The sequence below is a fragment of the Onychomys torridus genome, chromosome 19, assembly GCF_903995425.1.
Source record: "Onychomys torridus chromosome 19, mOncTor1.1, whole genome shotgun sequence".
Taxonomy (NCBI): Eukaryota; Metazoa; Chordata; class Mammalia; order Rodentia; family Cricetidae; genus Onychomys; species Onychomys torridus.
The window spans coordinates 933,424-948,902 of NC_050461.1; the positions used below are offsets into that span (position 1 = coordinate 933,424).

The following is a 15,479-nucleotide window of genomic DNA, read 5'->3' on the forward strand; positions in this document are numbered from 1 at the left end:
GAGAAATTAATGAGGGAAGGGTGACAAAGGAAACACTGGTGAGTGCAGTGACCAATACTAAATGGTCATTCCAATGGTCTCCTATAAAGCAAACACTGTAACTAGCTTTACAAATAGAGCACTCATTTACTTTCACAGCAACTCTATGTTATTGATAGAAATATTTTGATTTTATGGTTGGACAAACTAAGCCTTGGAAAAATGAACAATTGAATAATATCAAAGAGCTATTTGGTGTCAGCATCTATTTAGTACCAGGGAGAAAGAACTCTAACACTAAGATTGCAAGCTCAGTGGTCTCTGGTTTATTAGTTAAAATGATTAAATTAATATATTCATTCTAACTGTGTATCAATATATCTGAGTTCATGTTTTTAAATATCTTCTATTTTCAGCTATTTGAACGCCTTCTTGAATACTCATGACTATTAATATTCATGCAACACATACATGTTCTTTTTCTATGTTAATGTGAATGAAATTAAGAACATAAAAGCCAGGAGTGCTGGTGCTCATCTTTAATCCTAGTGCTGAGGACAGGAAAGGCAGAGGCATACGCAATGGATCTGTGTGAATATTTTTATGGCCAGACTGGTTTACATAGTAATTTTCAGGCCATCTAGAGCTGCAGAGTGAGATCATGTCTCAATATGTGTATGTGAGAGAGAGAGAATAAAAATCTCACACATTCTAAACCAGATTTAGTTTCAATTTTGTATTACTTTAAGGGAGACATTACTAAAATAAATTATAAATGCACACTTACAAGGAAAGGAATATATTTTGTTTTATAACCTATGTCTATCTAAAAGGCAAAAAGCAAATGCACAAAATAAGGTATTTTGTTTTACTTCATTTTCTACCAGAATTTTAAAAGTTATAAAGTAAATGAGTTGTAGTGTAGGAAACAGTTGTCTTTTAGCTCTCAACTTTTAAGTATCACTAGTAGAAAAGATCACTGGTGTTTTTGTGTGTGTGTGTGTTTGTTTCTCACTATATAGTCCCTGCTGGCCTTGAACTCAGAGATCCACCCAAGTTGTATGCTACCAAGCAGTCAAGATTATGTATTTTAAAAGAGAGATCTACATAGGGAATGAGATGCATTTATTTATAATTAACAGTAAATTTGTTATAGCCAAATGGATTTCCAGTCCTGATCTATGAGAACAGATTATACACGAGATGTACAAAGGATTGGAAACAGGCTTAAGATTAAAATGGCAGTTGGCAGCATTCTCAGTATATCATGGACTAATCTAATAGTCTCCAAAGATCAGCAAAAATGGTAAAAGATTAAGAGTCTTACCTGGGCAACATATGCAGAATCTGATATAAGGGAGAAACTGTCCATCTCTCCTCGGCTAATATAGGTCTGAAGCAAGATGTTTATTTTTCCGTAACTATTTTCCACACCTCCAGGAGCTGAGAGTTCACAGAAATTGTTTAACAAGGCATCTAGCTCCTCTACTTCCTCTTCTCTGACCTGGAAGAGGTAAGCTTTTTATATTAATACTTTGATTGAATTAAGGAAAATTTTCTAGTTCAAATGAAACTATATGTTTGTACAAACTTCTACTTTATATGACAACATTTTACTTCTGTAGTACTGAAATCATTACTTTTCCCACAGGTAGTTTTAAAATATAATATGAAACTACCTTGAAGCTAAAAAATTACATTTTATTATTCATAACAAATATTAAAGTTTCCATTGACATATAAAAATTTGCTATGCCTTAAAAATTAAATCATCTGACCTTACTATCCTTCAATTGATGAGATTTCATTTTTTTTTTTTTTTTTTTTAAATTTGATCAGCGTTAAACCTCTGTACAACTGGATTAGGGCAAACTTGATTGTCTTCAAATGCATTCATTATAGTCACATATTTTTATAAGGCATAACACCTTCATACCTTAAAGTTGTAAAGTACTATTTCATATTTCAGAGTATTAAAGTTTTTACTGTTAATGAGATTAAATTACAATATAGATAGCATAGAAATATTCAAATCTTAATCTAAATCATGCCGGTATTTTCTTTTCCTCAATGAACTTTACCTTTTAGTAGTCCAAAGGCTATCCACTTTTATTATTCAATAATTTCTCTTTCCTACCTCCCTCTTCACCTCTCTGTGGGTCTTAATGTGTAACTAACTCTGGTGGCCTAGAAGTTGCTATGTAGAACAGGCTCACATAATTCCTTTGTCTCCCAAATGCCAGGACGAAAGGGTGTGCTACTACCCCAGCTTTATTTGATAGTTTCAATATTACAATATCTACAAATGTACCGATTTGGAACAAAAGCAAAAAATGATATAAAGTATAATTTCAGGAAAATGGACATTGTTAATATATTGATATTCTAAATGTAATATGCTGTTTAACTCATATGAGAAATTATAATTAATTACAAGTTTTGATAAATCGATATATTTATGTCATATACATTTAATTCAAACCTCAAGTAATCTTACCTTTATTTGATCAAATTCTTCAGCTTTGGAGACAATAGCAAAGATATCACCTTCTGTTTTGTGTGCATCAAAGAGTTCATTAAATGTCTGTCAAAATAAATATATTTGATTTAAAATTAGAAGGCCAATGAAGTGTTGTAAGTTACACATCTTACTGTAAATTACACACACTTAAGAGAAATGGAGCCCAAGCCCATATAGCTATCTGTTGTATTCCAAATGCTCACTTTATAGATATCATCAAAGTAGGAAGAGCTGTAAGAGCAAAATGATAAAGGCTATTATTACCAAAATCTATACTACATGCCTAAAACACGTTCATCACATCATTTGGGCTTGGGTATACAGAAATCCTATCTGGATCATTCACTGGTACTAAATTAATCATGCATCATGTAAAATTCAGAGAAATTAATATAAAACAGTAATCTGGTGACTCTCATTCATTTTTATCAATGAAACTGGGATGAGAAAAGCTGTTAAAGGTTATGCTCAATGAAGATGGAGGAAGAGAGTTCTGGAAGAACTCCAAGAGGGTGTAAGGCTCGTCTTGGACTGGTATGACCCCAGGGAATGCTGTTGAGGAGGAGGAGGAAGGATTGTAGGAGCCAGAAAGGTCAAGGTTATCACAAGGGGACCCACAGAAGCAACTGGCCCGCTCATGAGAGTTCACAGACTATGGACTGAAAGCATGGGGCAGACCTAGAACTTCTGCATATGTGTGATGGTTGTGTGTCTTTGTCTACTTGTGTGACTCCTGGAAGTGGGTGTGGGGTCTATCCCTAACAGTTTTGACTCACTTTTGGGAACCTGTTCCTAATACTGGGTTGCCTTGTCCAGTCTTAATACAAGGAGAGGAGAGCTCAGTTCTACCTCAACTTGATAGACCATGCTCTGTTAGCACGCATGGGAGGCCTGCCCCTTTCTGAACAGAGGTAGAAGAGGGGTGGATTGGGGGATGGCAGAGGGGAGATGCGGGAAGGAAATGGGAGGAGTGAGGAAGGGGAAGCTGTGGTTGGGGTGTAAAATAAATGAAAAAAATTAAGTAATAAAAAATAAAGACTTGGCTTGGTAGCAGTATGCTGATGAGTGGACATGCAAGAAAAGTTGTACAATAGAGAAAACGAGCAGATGGGTAGTCAATGATGGAAGGAGTGAAAAGCTGGGTATTGGGTTGAAAACCAGATCACAGTTGTAAGATAACATATGTCAAAGGTTTTAAAGATATCTGACTATTATACAAACATAAGGTTTATTTCAGGAAATATAGGGACAATCTAGTAAGCGCATTAACATTATTTTCTATGACCTGTTCTATTTATAAGCAAACAATAAACAGGCATAAAAACTAAATTTCATATAAATTAATGTGTCTGCATTTGAAGAAATCTAATTGGGATGATTTCTTTTTACATTAAAATATTATAAAAGTGTGAAAACAAAAAATAAATATAAAATTCAAAACATGACCATTAAACAAAACAAATTTAAGTCTTCTCACATGAGTGATCACTATTATTTCCTAATATGTACTGACACACATACATACATAGGAGAATACAGATAAACTCAGAAAACACAACTGTTAAAGTGGCACTTCATCTGACACAGGATCAACTCAAAAGGCAATCAGTAAGCCAGCCATGTTGGTGCATGTCAACACTTGGGAGGTGGAGGTGGACTTGATCTTAGAAACTGAGATCAGACTGGCCCCCAAAATGAGACTCCCACATCCATAACCATTCTTAAAAATCAAGCAAATGGAAAACAAAAGAAAAAAAATGTAAGAGAAGACAAGAATTTGCAATTGTATATTTAAAATATTAACCTTCAAAAATCCCCAAGCTGTTTACAGTCAGCTTGGCCTAGTGAATTATTACTTTAACTCTATCCATTGGCTCTTAATAAGATGTAAATAATTTTTTTTTACTCTTTATTAAAAAATCATTAAACTAACATTTCCCACTTAACTTACTGCAGCATTCATCCTTTAGGAATCGGCAATATGCTCTACATGATTTAGAAATTCATTGATTGGTTTAGCAAAGGGCCAAAGACATTTAAAATCTTATTTGTATCTTGTCAATACTAAGGATATTATTGAGTTAGTATAAATATATTTTGTTGTATTAGCTGCTTTTGTTATTTTGAATTATCAGTATATACCAAATTATTTGAATATAAAATGAAGATACTGCTGTATTTGTTCCATTGAGTATAATACCTCAATGGTGTTGTATTTAATATAGTAGTGGCTGGCAGTTCTTCCCAAATCAGTGGAGGAAAAATAACCAGTTCGTTCTTCAAAACGAATCATCTTAGCTTTATCCAGCTTTTGTCCAACTTCAATGACTAGCTGTTCTCGATGTTTTCTTAACGTTGGGTCCATCTATAGGAAAGAAATAGAACCAGTATACATAGAAGTATCAAACAGTTTAGTAAGTCAGCACATATGCCTAGTTATGAAAGTTAACATGTTTTTTCTTGAGGGTTTAAAATCCAATTAAGTTTATTTTTTTTAAAAAAAGCACATAAAAACTATACATATTAAAGGTCTAGCATATCATTTTCATTAATACACACATTTGGCAATGATTAAACATATCTATCTCTTTAAATAGTTATTTCTTTATTACAAAAACTTTCTTCTGGCTTTGTGAAATACACAGCATGCTGTTATCTGTCACCACCTGTCACCTAGCATGTGAGAATTACCAGCTTTAAACTAACTGTAACTCAGTACACCCTGACGAAACTTTCCACATTCTGCTCTTTTCAGCCTCTGGTAATCAACATGGTATTCTCAATTCCTATGTTCAAAAAGTTTTTAGTTTTCACATGTGAATAACATCAAGTGGTACTTGTCTTTTATGTCTGGATCATTTAATCTGGCCCCCAATTTTTCATTCCATCTATGTTGTCACAAATGACAGCATTACATTCTCTTTTTTTTTTTTTTTTAACTGTTAAATACTATTCATTGTATGTAAGGAACACATTTTCCTTGTCCAATCATCAACTAATGGACACATGGGTTGTGATCACTGCTTGGGTACTGTGAAATTTGCTGCCATGAACACAGAAGTGTGTATGTCCTTTCAACATACTGATTTCATTTCTTTTATATATGTATATATGTAGATTTTAATATTTAAGGAAAAAATTAGAAAAATTTTATGTACTGCATAAAGTTTAAAAATCACTGAAGTTATCAATCTGCACATTCTCTTCAATATTCTAGAATCTAAGTTACATCTGTAATATTCATGATAATAAATACTTAAGTTAGATATAAAAATTATTTCTTTCTAATGCTAAAATGAATAGGGATTTATAATTAGAGCCCTATTACTATTTCCTGATTATTAGTATTAGTATTTCATGGAGATATGGTAGTGAGAGTGCTTTCCCCAGTCAAGATCCATAAAAATAACTGCACATTATTCTTTCAAAAGTAGTTCAATTGTTCTTGAATAAATGGCCATGCATTTTCACAACTGTTGATGGGAAAATCATTTTGCTTAGAGTAAAAGCAACGGAAACAAAGAATAAAAGGAAATTGGCTATTTTTTTAATATAGTATTGACTCTATTACAATATATTCTTTGTTGTTTCTGTTGCTTTGGATTTTTTAAAAAATATATGAGTGCATAGATTTTTACTTCTTTGTAGGTAATTCATGTGTATTATAGTCTCATCACGTATTTATATACAGATTCACATACATCATATTCATGTATAATAATGTTTATGTTGTTCTGTATTATAGATCTATTATTTATGGTTAGATATATAGATCTCTCTATGAAAGATGATATAATTTCTTATTGTATAATATGTGTTATGAAATACATATATATGAATATTTATATAAATATATATATATAGAGAGAGAGTGAGAAAGAGACAGGGAGAGAAGAATGGATTAACTTTTAAAGGTATCTTTGAGGCCATTTTTTTTGGCGGGGGGGATGGTTTCACAATGTAATCTAGGATGCCTCCCCATAATTTTCTTTGGTATATTGGGAGCTGGGTTTACAGGCATGTGGTTAGTCTTTTTATAAGCAGAAATTATGAAATTTAACCCAATACCTGAAAAAGTACTGGCCTTGAACTCACAGGTCTGCTTGTCTCTGCTTCCCAAGTGCTGAGATTAAAGGCATGCACTGCCACCACCTAGCTGAAAAATTACTCTTTTTGCTATTCTATATGTATTTATGTGCACCCACATACATACTCATGCATGAACACATACAAAGTCTCTAAGATTCCTCTTTAGTTATGAGCAATGAGGGAATATAAGACCTTTAGTGGAATAGAGAAGTATAAAAAGCATCTTCACAATCTAAAGCGTTAATACTGCTGTCATTTATTTTAACTTATGTCTCCATTAGAGATAAAATATATTTTAAAAATCAGAAAAAACAAGGCAAAGAGGTATCTACTACAGATAGAAGCTATGTCAGCAGATGTATTGTTGACTGTGATAGACTGCATTGGGTTCATTGAAAATAAACACTTATTAATAACATGTTACAAATCCATTAAATATATATTAAACTATTCAATCTTCCTAATGCTGTGATCCTTTACTACAGTTCCTTATGTTATGTTGATCTCCAACCATAAAATTATTTTTGTTGTTACTTTTACTATAATTTTGCTACTGTTATGAAATGTACTGCAGCAGTTATGTTATGTACTGTAAATATCTGATATGTAGCTGCTGTGGATATCGCTCTGTGTAAAAAAAATTCTGATTGGCCAGTGGCCAGGCAGGAAGTATAGGTGAGACAAGAGAGAAGAGAATTCTGGGAGGTGAAAGGCTGGGGTGGAGACACCGCCAGCCTCCACCATGGCAAGAAGGATGTAAGGTAATGGTAAGCCATGAGTCACGTGGTAAAGTATAGATTTATAGAGATGGGTTAATTTAAGATAGAAGAAGTAGATAACAAGAAGCCTGCCATGGCCGTACAGTTTGTAAACAATATAAGTCTCTGTGTGCTTTCTTGGTTGGGTCTGAGTGACTGTGGGACTAGCGGGTAAGAGAGATTTGTCCTGACTGTGGACCAGGCAGGAAAATTCTATCTACATGTAGGATATCTGATGTGAGCACCGTGACGTTCTACCACCAAGGGGTTGTAATCCACAGGTTGAGAACTACTGTAATACAGCTTTTCCAAACAGTACTACCAAATGAGGGAGAGTATTCAAATACAGAGGGAGCCTATGGACAACACTTCTCATTCAAACTACCATGTATGTACCATGTTTAGTTTTACCCCTTTAGAAAACTTTCATAATGTTCTCAATTATTCTCACAATACTTATATTTGTATGTGAACAGCCACTGTTATATTAGTCACTATGTATAATGGTAGATGTTATAGTGCATCTGTATTTCGCAACGAGTCAACTTTAGCACACATTTCAATGAAGGAAAGGAAGGTAGTGGAATCCTTTCTAGCAAAAACCCAAATATGAAAACTGATAGATTTCAGGAGCAGCCTAGTTGTTAGTTCTATCTTAAGTTTTATGAAATCTACTGTACAGGAAGAAGAAAAACAAAAGAAAAGCCCCAAGATTGGCTTTAGTAACAAGATCAGATATGTGTTATCAGTAAATGGAGAAACATTTTGAGTGAAATTCAACTTTTTTTTGGTAATTTTGACTTGACATAAGTGAATGTTCACATGATGACAGTAATAATGTTTTCAATAGACCACAACAGGATTGGATCTGTAATTAGGAAGCACTTACAGCATATAAGTAGAGTTCTAAGGAAAAAACAAGATCATATAGAGTCTGTAAGCCATATGGACCACACAACCATAAGGCTCATAGGAGAGGCTGTTACCACATGTATCCAATTCTCAGCCTGCCTATGCACTGATTCATGAAACTGATCCTGGCCTCCAAAGAGTTACGATGACTCATCACTGCTACCATTTAAAACTTACAGAACAGGGATAAAGTGACTTGATAAGAGGAACAGATTATATATAACATATGCCATTATTAAAACATGGCCATAAATTTCATCCTGCCCAGTTTATTCTTAAGTTAAATACATTAGTTTAAAAATAAACAAAGGAAAGTGCCAATAGTAAATAGTAATATATCTTACAATGACTTGATCATAACATAAATAGGAAGTTAATAGTATTAGTAATAAAAGAAATTTAAAGACAGTAATGTAATTATCAGGGTCAACTTCATTTCCCTTGGTGTTTTCTGAAAAAAACAATAAAGCTCTGAAGTTTTCTTCCAGGTCTATAACTGTTTTTCAGATGAGGTGAGAGTAACAAATATTTGTTTTCACATTATGAAAAGATCATAGAACCCAAAAGAAGGCTCGAGTCCCCCCCCCCACTTATTTTCCAGTAAACAAGCCTTCTACCTGGTATGCTTTATGACTGATGCCATATGCTAATGGATTTGCTCTCATCCGCACATACAGATAAGTGTAACTTATCCACTTCACTGCTTCTTCCACATTGGTAACTGTTCCTAGAGCAATCTGCAAATAAAAAAATAAAGCAGTAATCCATTAAAGACAAACATAAACATTATAGCAAAGACTATTTTTGTCAGATATTAAATTTTGAAAACAGGTCATTGTACTGTATTTTTTTAAAAAGTCAAGCACAATTGGTAAGCATGATTTTTCCAATTTATTAAACATCACTGCTGCCTGATTTAATTGAAAACAGTACTTAAGAAATGATGTCTCAAAGCTGAATTTCTTAAATTTTATAGCTTTTGATTATTTATCCAAGTGTGGACTTTAAATTATACAGTATTAAGAACTTTCATTTCGTTATTTTTCTCTGTACTCAGTTCACTACTTAACTTGTTTTAGTTTCACTTATGTTTGTCTGAAAAGTTTAATGTAAGTATACTAAAATAATGATAACAAAGTACTGCTGCTTGCATGTATTTCCCTGATTCTGTGCAGTTATTATCAAAAACATAAAAGGGAAGTTGGCTTTATCTCTAAAGATGCCTTCAGCACTGGGATAGACACACAAATGGACAAAATAGAAACCTGTAACTAGTTCTACAGAAAGAAAAAAATATTTTCATACACTATTACTTATACTTAAAAAAAATAACCTGCCAAGAATGGCAGCTACAACTGCCTTGCATGCTTAGGTGAGAGCGTGACAAGATTCCTTTGCCAAACAAATGACAACACCACCAATGATGAAAAACCCATTCAACAGAGGAAGGAATGATTTTATTATTAGGAAAACATTTTTATGTGTGGACTACAATAAAAAAAGGAATGTTTTAGATTACATTCAGAAAGTAATGTGCAATGTGATATTTTAATGTATTTTTGCCATGTATTAATTTAAGGATACAGTAGCAGGCTTTCTTGGACTTCTGGCACTGAAATAATGACACGGCAACTTATTAACTATGAATGCTCAGCCTGTTCCGAGCTAGCTTTTTCCCTTAACTTAAATCAACCCATTTCTATTTATTTATGTGCTGCCCCGAGGCTTGTTTACTTCATCTACATACTGTCCATCCTTCTTTTCTGTTTCCTCTGCATCTGGCTGGCTGGTTCCCCTTTTCTCTCTGCCCGACATTCCTATCTATCCCTCTTCTGCCTAGCTATTGGCCATTTAGCTTTTTAGCAGACCAATCAGGTGGCTTAGGTAGGCAAGGTGAAATAGCAACACATGTTTACATAGTTAAACAATGTAGCACAAACAAATGCAATACATGTTTACATAGATAAGCCATTATTCTGCAATACAACAAATGCAACACATCTTTACATAGGTTAATAATTATTCTGCAATGCAACAAATGCAACACATCTTTACATAGTTAAACAATTATTCTATTCCACAACAGAAACCAACAATCAAAGATTTAAAAACACAACTCATATGAGATCTGTGTAAAGAAAATAATTATTAGACAATGACATTAACAGAATTTTAATGAGATCCTTTTGTGAAGAAGTATTTAATTATCCAACAAACCAACGGGAAGCAATAGTGCTTTTTGGAAGAGTGTCCAAGTGTGAAACTTGCCACTTGTAGTTTTTCTATAAATTATTAGCTGAATTAAATAAGAAGAGATGTGTCCTTTATAAATTACTACATTTTAAGAGAAAAAATAAAACAGGAAAAAGTGACTAAGATTCTAACATTAAAGAAACTTAAACTTCAATTTACTTTATTTTGATATAAATTTAGGAGGCAAAATTCAGAAATTCATTTTAGCATGTGTAGTAAACAAAACTCACATTTGCTTCATTCTTACAGTTTTAATTTTATATAACTAATTCTGTCAGATATATTATGTGGATGAGCTGGTAATGTAGCCCAGTGGTAGAGAGCATGCTTATCATACACAAGGGCTGCATCCGGTAATACTGTCTGACCCACACCTGCAAAAAAAATTAAATTCGACCCAATAAGGAACTGCAAAATAATTACTCAAGAATTGCAGGGAGGGAAGTTAAATGCTTCTACTTTAGATAGGTAAATGAAACTTGTTTAAACTCTATTTGTGTACCCAATTTTTCTACTTCTATTATTTATATTCTTACATGTTTCTATATACAATCTCTGATATCTAATTAATAACTGCTTTAACCATTAAATATTATATAGCCCTATAGCCCTACAAAAGTAAAAAATTAAACCCACTCACTGGAAACACTTGTATAGGCCTATAATTACAGTCCTCTGGAGGCTGAACTAGGAGGATGGCTGGAGGTCAAGCCAATCTGGGCTAAACAGTTACTTTACAGCAAGACCATCCAAAAAAACAAAACTAATAAAAAAAAATTTAAAAAAAAGTACAACTCATTACATGTCAGATGCACTTTGTGTGCATGTTGGCGTAAGAAAAATCAGTTAAGGCATAATATGTTAGCAATTAACCTGTTTCCCTCTCCAGTTCTATCATCCACAATTACTTCATCATTATGCCAGAAAACTTGCCATTATTATTATTCTCCAAGTATTACCCACCAGCTACAGTGCTGACTTAAACTTACTTTTTAAAAACTCCTATAGCATTCACTTTCTTTTTCCTTCACTAACCTGCATTGTCTTCAAAAGGTTTTTAAAAAGTTCAGTTGTTGGCACTGTGCCTTATCCATTTTGTCTTGAAATATTCCTTTGAAAAGTTAGTAAAATTAGTAAAAATATAAATAAATGATATGACTAAAAATCAGATACCAGACACCCCCTTTGCTATTTAAAACCACACGATGCCAGACATTTTGTTATAGGCAGTATTCTCTGTATTGTCCAGCCTGCTCCGTTCCTACACTAGGCTCAAGAAACCACTCTTCTCATTTTAGCTGAAAATGTGTGTGTATGTGTAATGTCATATGAAGTATGACCTATTTTCCTTAAGATTATATATCTTTATTTTAAAATAAAAGAAATATAGATTTTATAATACATAAAGTAAGTTTGATCAGTAAATTAATGTGAATAACCTACTGTTGCTGCCTCTGATATGATGAAAAGAAAAGAGAGCTACTCATCTACTTAAGCAAATTTTCTAATCATCTACATAAAGGAAAGACATTAAAACAGGAAAATACATGTTTATTTCATGATACACTACATTTTGAGGCTAGTCTTTTATCGCCACCTCATGACAGAAACAAAAAATTTCTTGTAACTATAAGATGCCACCTGGTGACAGCTTTTTCACAGTCTATCTTTAGAATTTGTCCATTCATCTAAGAAGTTAGCAGTAAACCTGCACACTCTGTACAAGGGTATGTGCACTAAAAAATGGTCCTTGGCCACATGAAGGTCCCTCTGGATGAGGATGGAACATAGAACCACTGGGATGGCTATTATAAACCCAACAGCCATGCCTTATAGTGGACTCAAATTCAACAATGATTTTCAAATACTGGCTGTATGAATGATGAAAATGTTACTAGTGTATACAGTGACACTATAAAATCCATTAAGTAAAATGTAATTCACCTCATTTGGAAATTTAGATATGACTTAAGTAATACTTCATACCTAATCCATATATTAAACTTTAATATATAAGGATATTTTGATTATTTGTAATACATGCATGTTTTGAAAATTAGTCAAAACCATATAAAATCTAAACAAGCAAATTTATCCTATCAACCACTTCTTTCAAGGATAGAAGAAAGATTTTAGGGTTGAGTATCAAAGGGCTATCAGTAAAATCAATTGTGTTATGTGCTACAAACCAAACTAGAACAGGAATTTAATATATTTTTCACAAATCAATTAAGATACTATATTATAAATAAAAAATTTCAACAAGAAACTAAAAAAAGAAAAATTGGACATTGAAGGTCATCGATGAGGGGAGAGGAATGCCTTTCTGAGGCAAAGGACTTGTGCTGGAGAGTAATCAGGCAGACTGAAAAGCATAGTTATACTGGGAGGCCTTTATACATAAGTGGGTATCTGTATAATATTCTGCATGGATGGAATTCTTCTGAAGAGTAAGTTCTAGAATATAGGAAAATTACCTTAGATTTGAAGAATGGCTTACTATAACAGAGAAACATAGTGATGTCTTCTGAAAACATGCTAATAAAAGTCAAACATTTGCTTCTGTCTAATTAGTTAAAATTATATTCATAAAGTCAAAGCCATGAGTTGCTGTGGATATCACTCTGTATAAATAAAATGCTGACTGGCCAGTAGCCAGGCAGGAAATATAGGCGGGACAAGCAGAGAAGAGAATTGTGGGAGGTAGAAGGCTGGGGAGGACAGACACTGCCAGCTGCCGCCATGAGAAGCAACATGTAAAGACACTGGTAAGCCACAAGCCATGTGGCAAAGTCTAGACTAACAGAAATGGGTTAATTTAAGATAGAAGAAGTAGATAACAAGAAGCCTGCCACGGCCATACAGTTTGTAAGCAATATAAGTTTCTGTATGTTTACTTGTTTGGGTCTGAGCGACTGTGGGACTGGCGAGTAAGAGAGATTTGTCCTGACTGGGCCAGGCAGGAAAACTCTTAACTACAATGAGCAGAAACATTTTTTTTTTTTTCTAATTTAAGTTGATTTTTCTTTGCATTAACAATTACCAGTTCTGAGTCCTAACAATGATGTGGTGAACCCAAATCCATGACCTTAATAGTATAGCACAAATTTCATGCTATAAGTTGATTCATATTTGATTTCCACTTTTACCAAATTTAATTTCACATTCAAGTTGTATTATTATTAGGAAATTTGACAAGAAAGTATCTCAGTAGACCAAGGTAAAAAAAAAAAAAAAATTAGCAGTGACTAGTGACTATACCTTATTATAAAGGTTAAAAATTTCCAAGTATGGATGCCCTGAACATAAATATATGGAATTATGCTAATAGTTTTGTGACATTTCTGAAAATGGCATATCTAGTAAGTAGTTAATGATGAGTCTTGTTTACTTTGATTCTCAGGAAATGGCTAGTTTCATTTACAATTTCTATTGTTCTAAAGAATAAGAACAGTGTTTGGCTCAGTTTATATCTTCTGTATACTTACAATAGCACATAAGTTTACTACTTAAAAAGTGGTATAAGACCATAGTTATAAATTGACTAAAGTTTAGTCTCCATTAACTTTAAGACGAAGCTATATAGATGTCTGTCTTTATTGGGGTTGCTACTACTGTGATAAAATACCATAACCAATAGCAATGAAGGGAGAAAAGGGTTTATTTTGTCTTAAGCATCATCCAGGGAAGTCAGTCAGGCCAGGAACTCAGGGCAGGAATGTGGAGGCAAGAGCTGATGCAGAGGCCAAGGTGGACTGTTATTTACTGGCTTGTTCCTCATAGCTTATTCAGCCTGCTTTTTTATAGTGCTCAAGAAAATCAACCTACGGCTGGCACCACCCACAGTGAGCGAGGCCTTCCACAAGAGTCGTCTGTCAAGAACACACACCACAGGCTTACTCACAGCCCAATTTGGCAGGGTCAGTTTCTCAATTTAGAGTCCCTCTTCCAAACTGACTCTCCAGCTTGTGTCAAGTTGACATAAAAACCAGCCAGCACAACAACCTTGTTTGCATTGTAAAAGTCAGAGAAACTATTGCTGACATTTCTTTTTTTTTCTTTTTTTTTTTTTTTTTTTTTGGTCTTTTGAGACAGAGTTTCTCTGTGTAGCTGTGCGCCTTTCCTGGATCTTGTTCTGTAGACCAGGCTGGCCTTGAACTCACAGAGATCCGCCTGCCTCTGCCTTCTGAGTGCTGGGATTAAAGGTGTACACCACCTGACATTTTCAAAAATGTTTAGTCATGACCATGGAAGAAAATAGAGTATGAACACAGGAGATATATTCATTTTAACTTACTACACTTTATCTGAGATGCCCAAAATCTAAGCGGTACCAAACAGAGTAGATTTGGAATTTAACGGACCTGTGTTTAAATACGATTTTTAAAAATCAACCTAGTGATCTTGAGGTGTTACATATATCTGAGGATATCCCTGGGCATGATAAATGAGAAAATAAGAGAAGGCTCATGAGACATCCAAGTTATTTATACCTAGTTCTTTAAACAAGTCAAACATAGTCAACAACAAGGGCAGAAATTGAGCTATTATAAATTATAGTTGGGGTCAAAATTTATCTCCTAGTATTTTTTAGTATCCTGTAATTTTGTTAAGAGAAACTAGGGCCTTTCACTACCTTTCCCATTTCACTTAAAAATACTTATTAGGGTGTATATGCATGCAAAATGTGTGCCAGGGCAGACAAATGGAGGTCACAAGACAATGTGCAGTGGGTGTTTTTTTCCCTCTACCATGTGGTCCTGAGGAAAAAACTCAGGTTCCAGGCTTTGGGCCAAGTACCTTTACCCATGGGCCATCTCCCTGCCACTCATACCTTTTTTTCTAATCTCCAATTATACCTAACCAAACTTAGCTATCTTTCTGACCTCTGATAGAGCTTTCACAGACAAAGGGCTTTTTTTGTGGCAGCCTGGCACCCGATGTATTTTCTCCTTCTGAACCCTTCC

General features: G+C 33.9%; 1 protein-coding gene across 3 annotated transcripts in view; it reads right to left on the bottom strand.

Moving 5' to 3' along the window:
• Nucleotides 1-15,479, bottom strand: part of Ascc3 (activating signal cointegrator 1 complex subunit 3) — a 310,799-nt gene that overhangs the window by 139,809 nt on the left and 155,511 nt on the right. For all 3 annotated transcript variants that reach the window (XM_036168670.1, XM_036168671.1, XM_036168672.1), the window contains 4 exons: nucleotides 8,877-8,996; nucleotides 4,701-4,865; nucleotides 2,477-2,563; nucleotides 1,307-1,483 (listed from right to left, as the gene is read on the bottom strand). In XM_036168670.1, coding sequence (XP_036024563.1) covers nucleotides 1,307-1,483; nucleotides 2,477-2,563; nucleotides 4,701-4,865; nucleotides 8,877-8,996 — 549 coding nt within the window. The remainder of the gene's footprint in view (nucleotides 1-1,306; nucleotides 1,484-2,476; nucleotides 2,564-4,700; nucleotides 4,866-8,876; nucleotides 8,997-15,479) is intronic.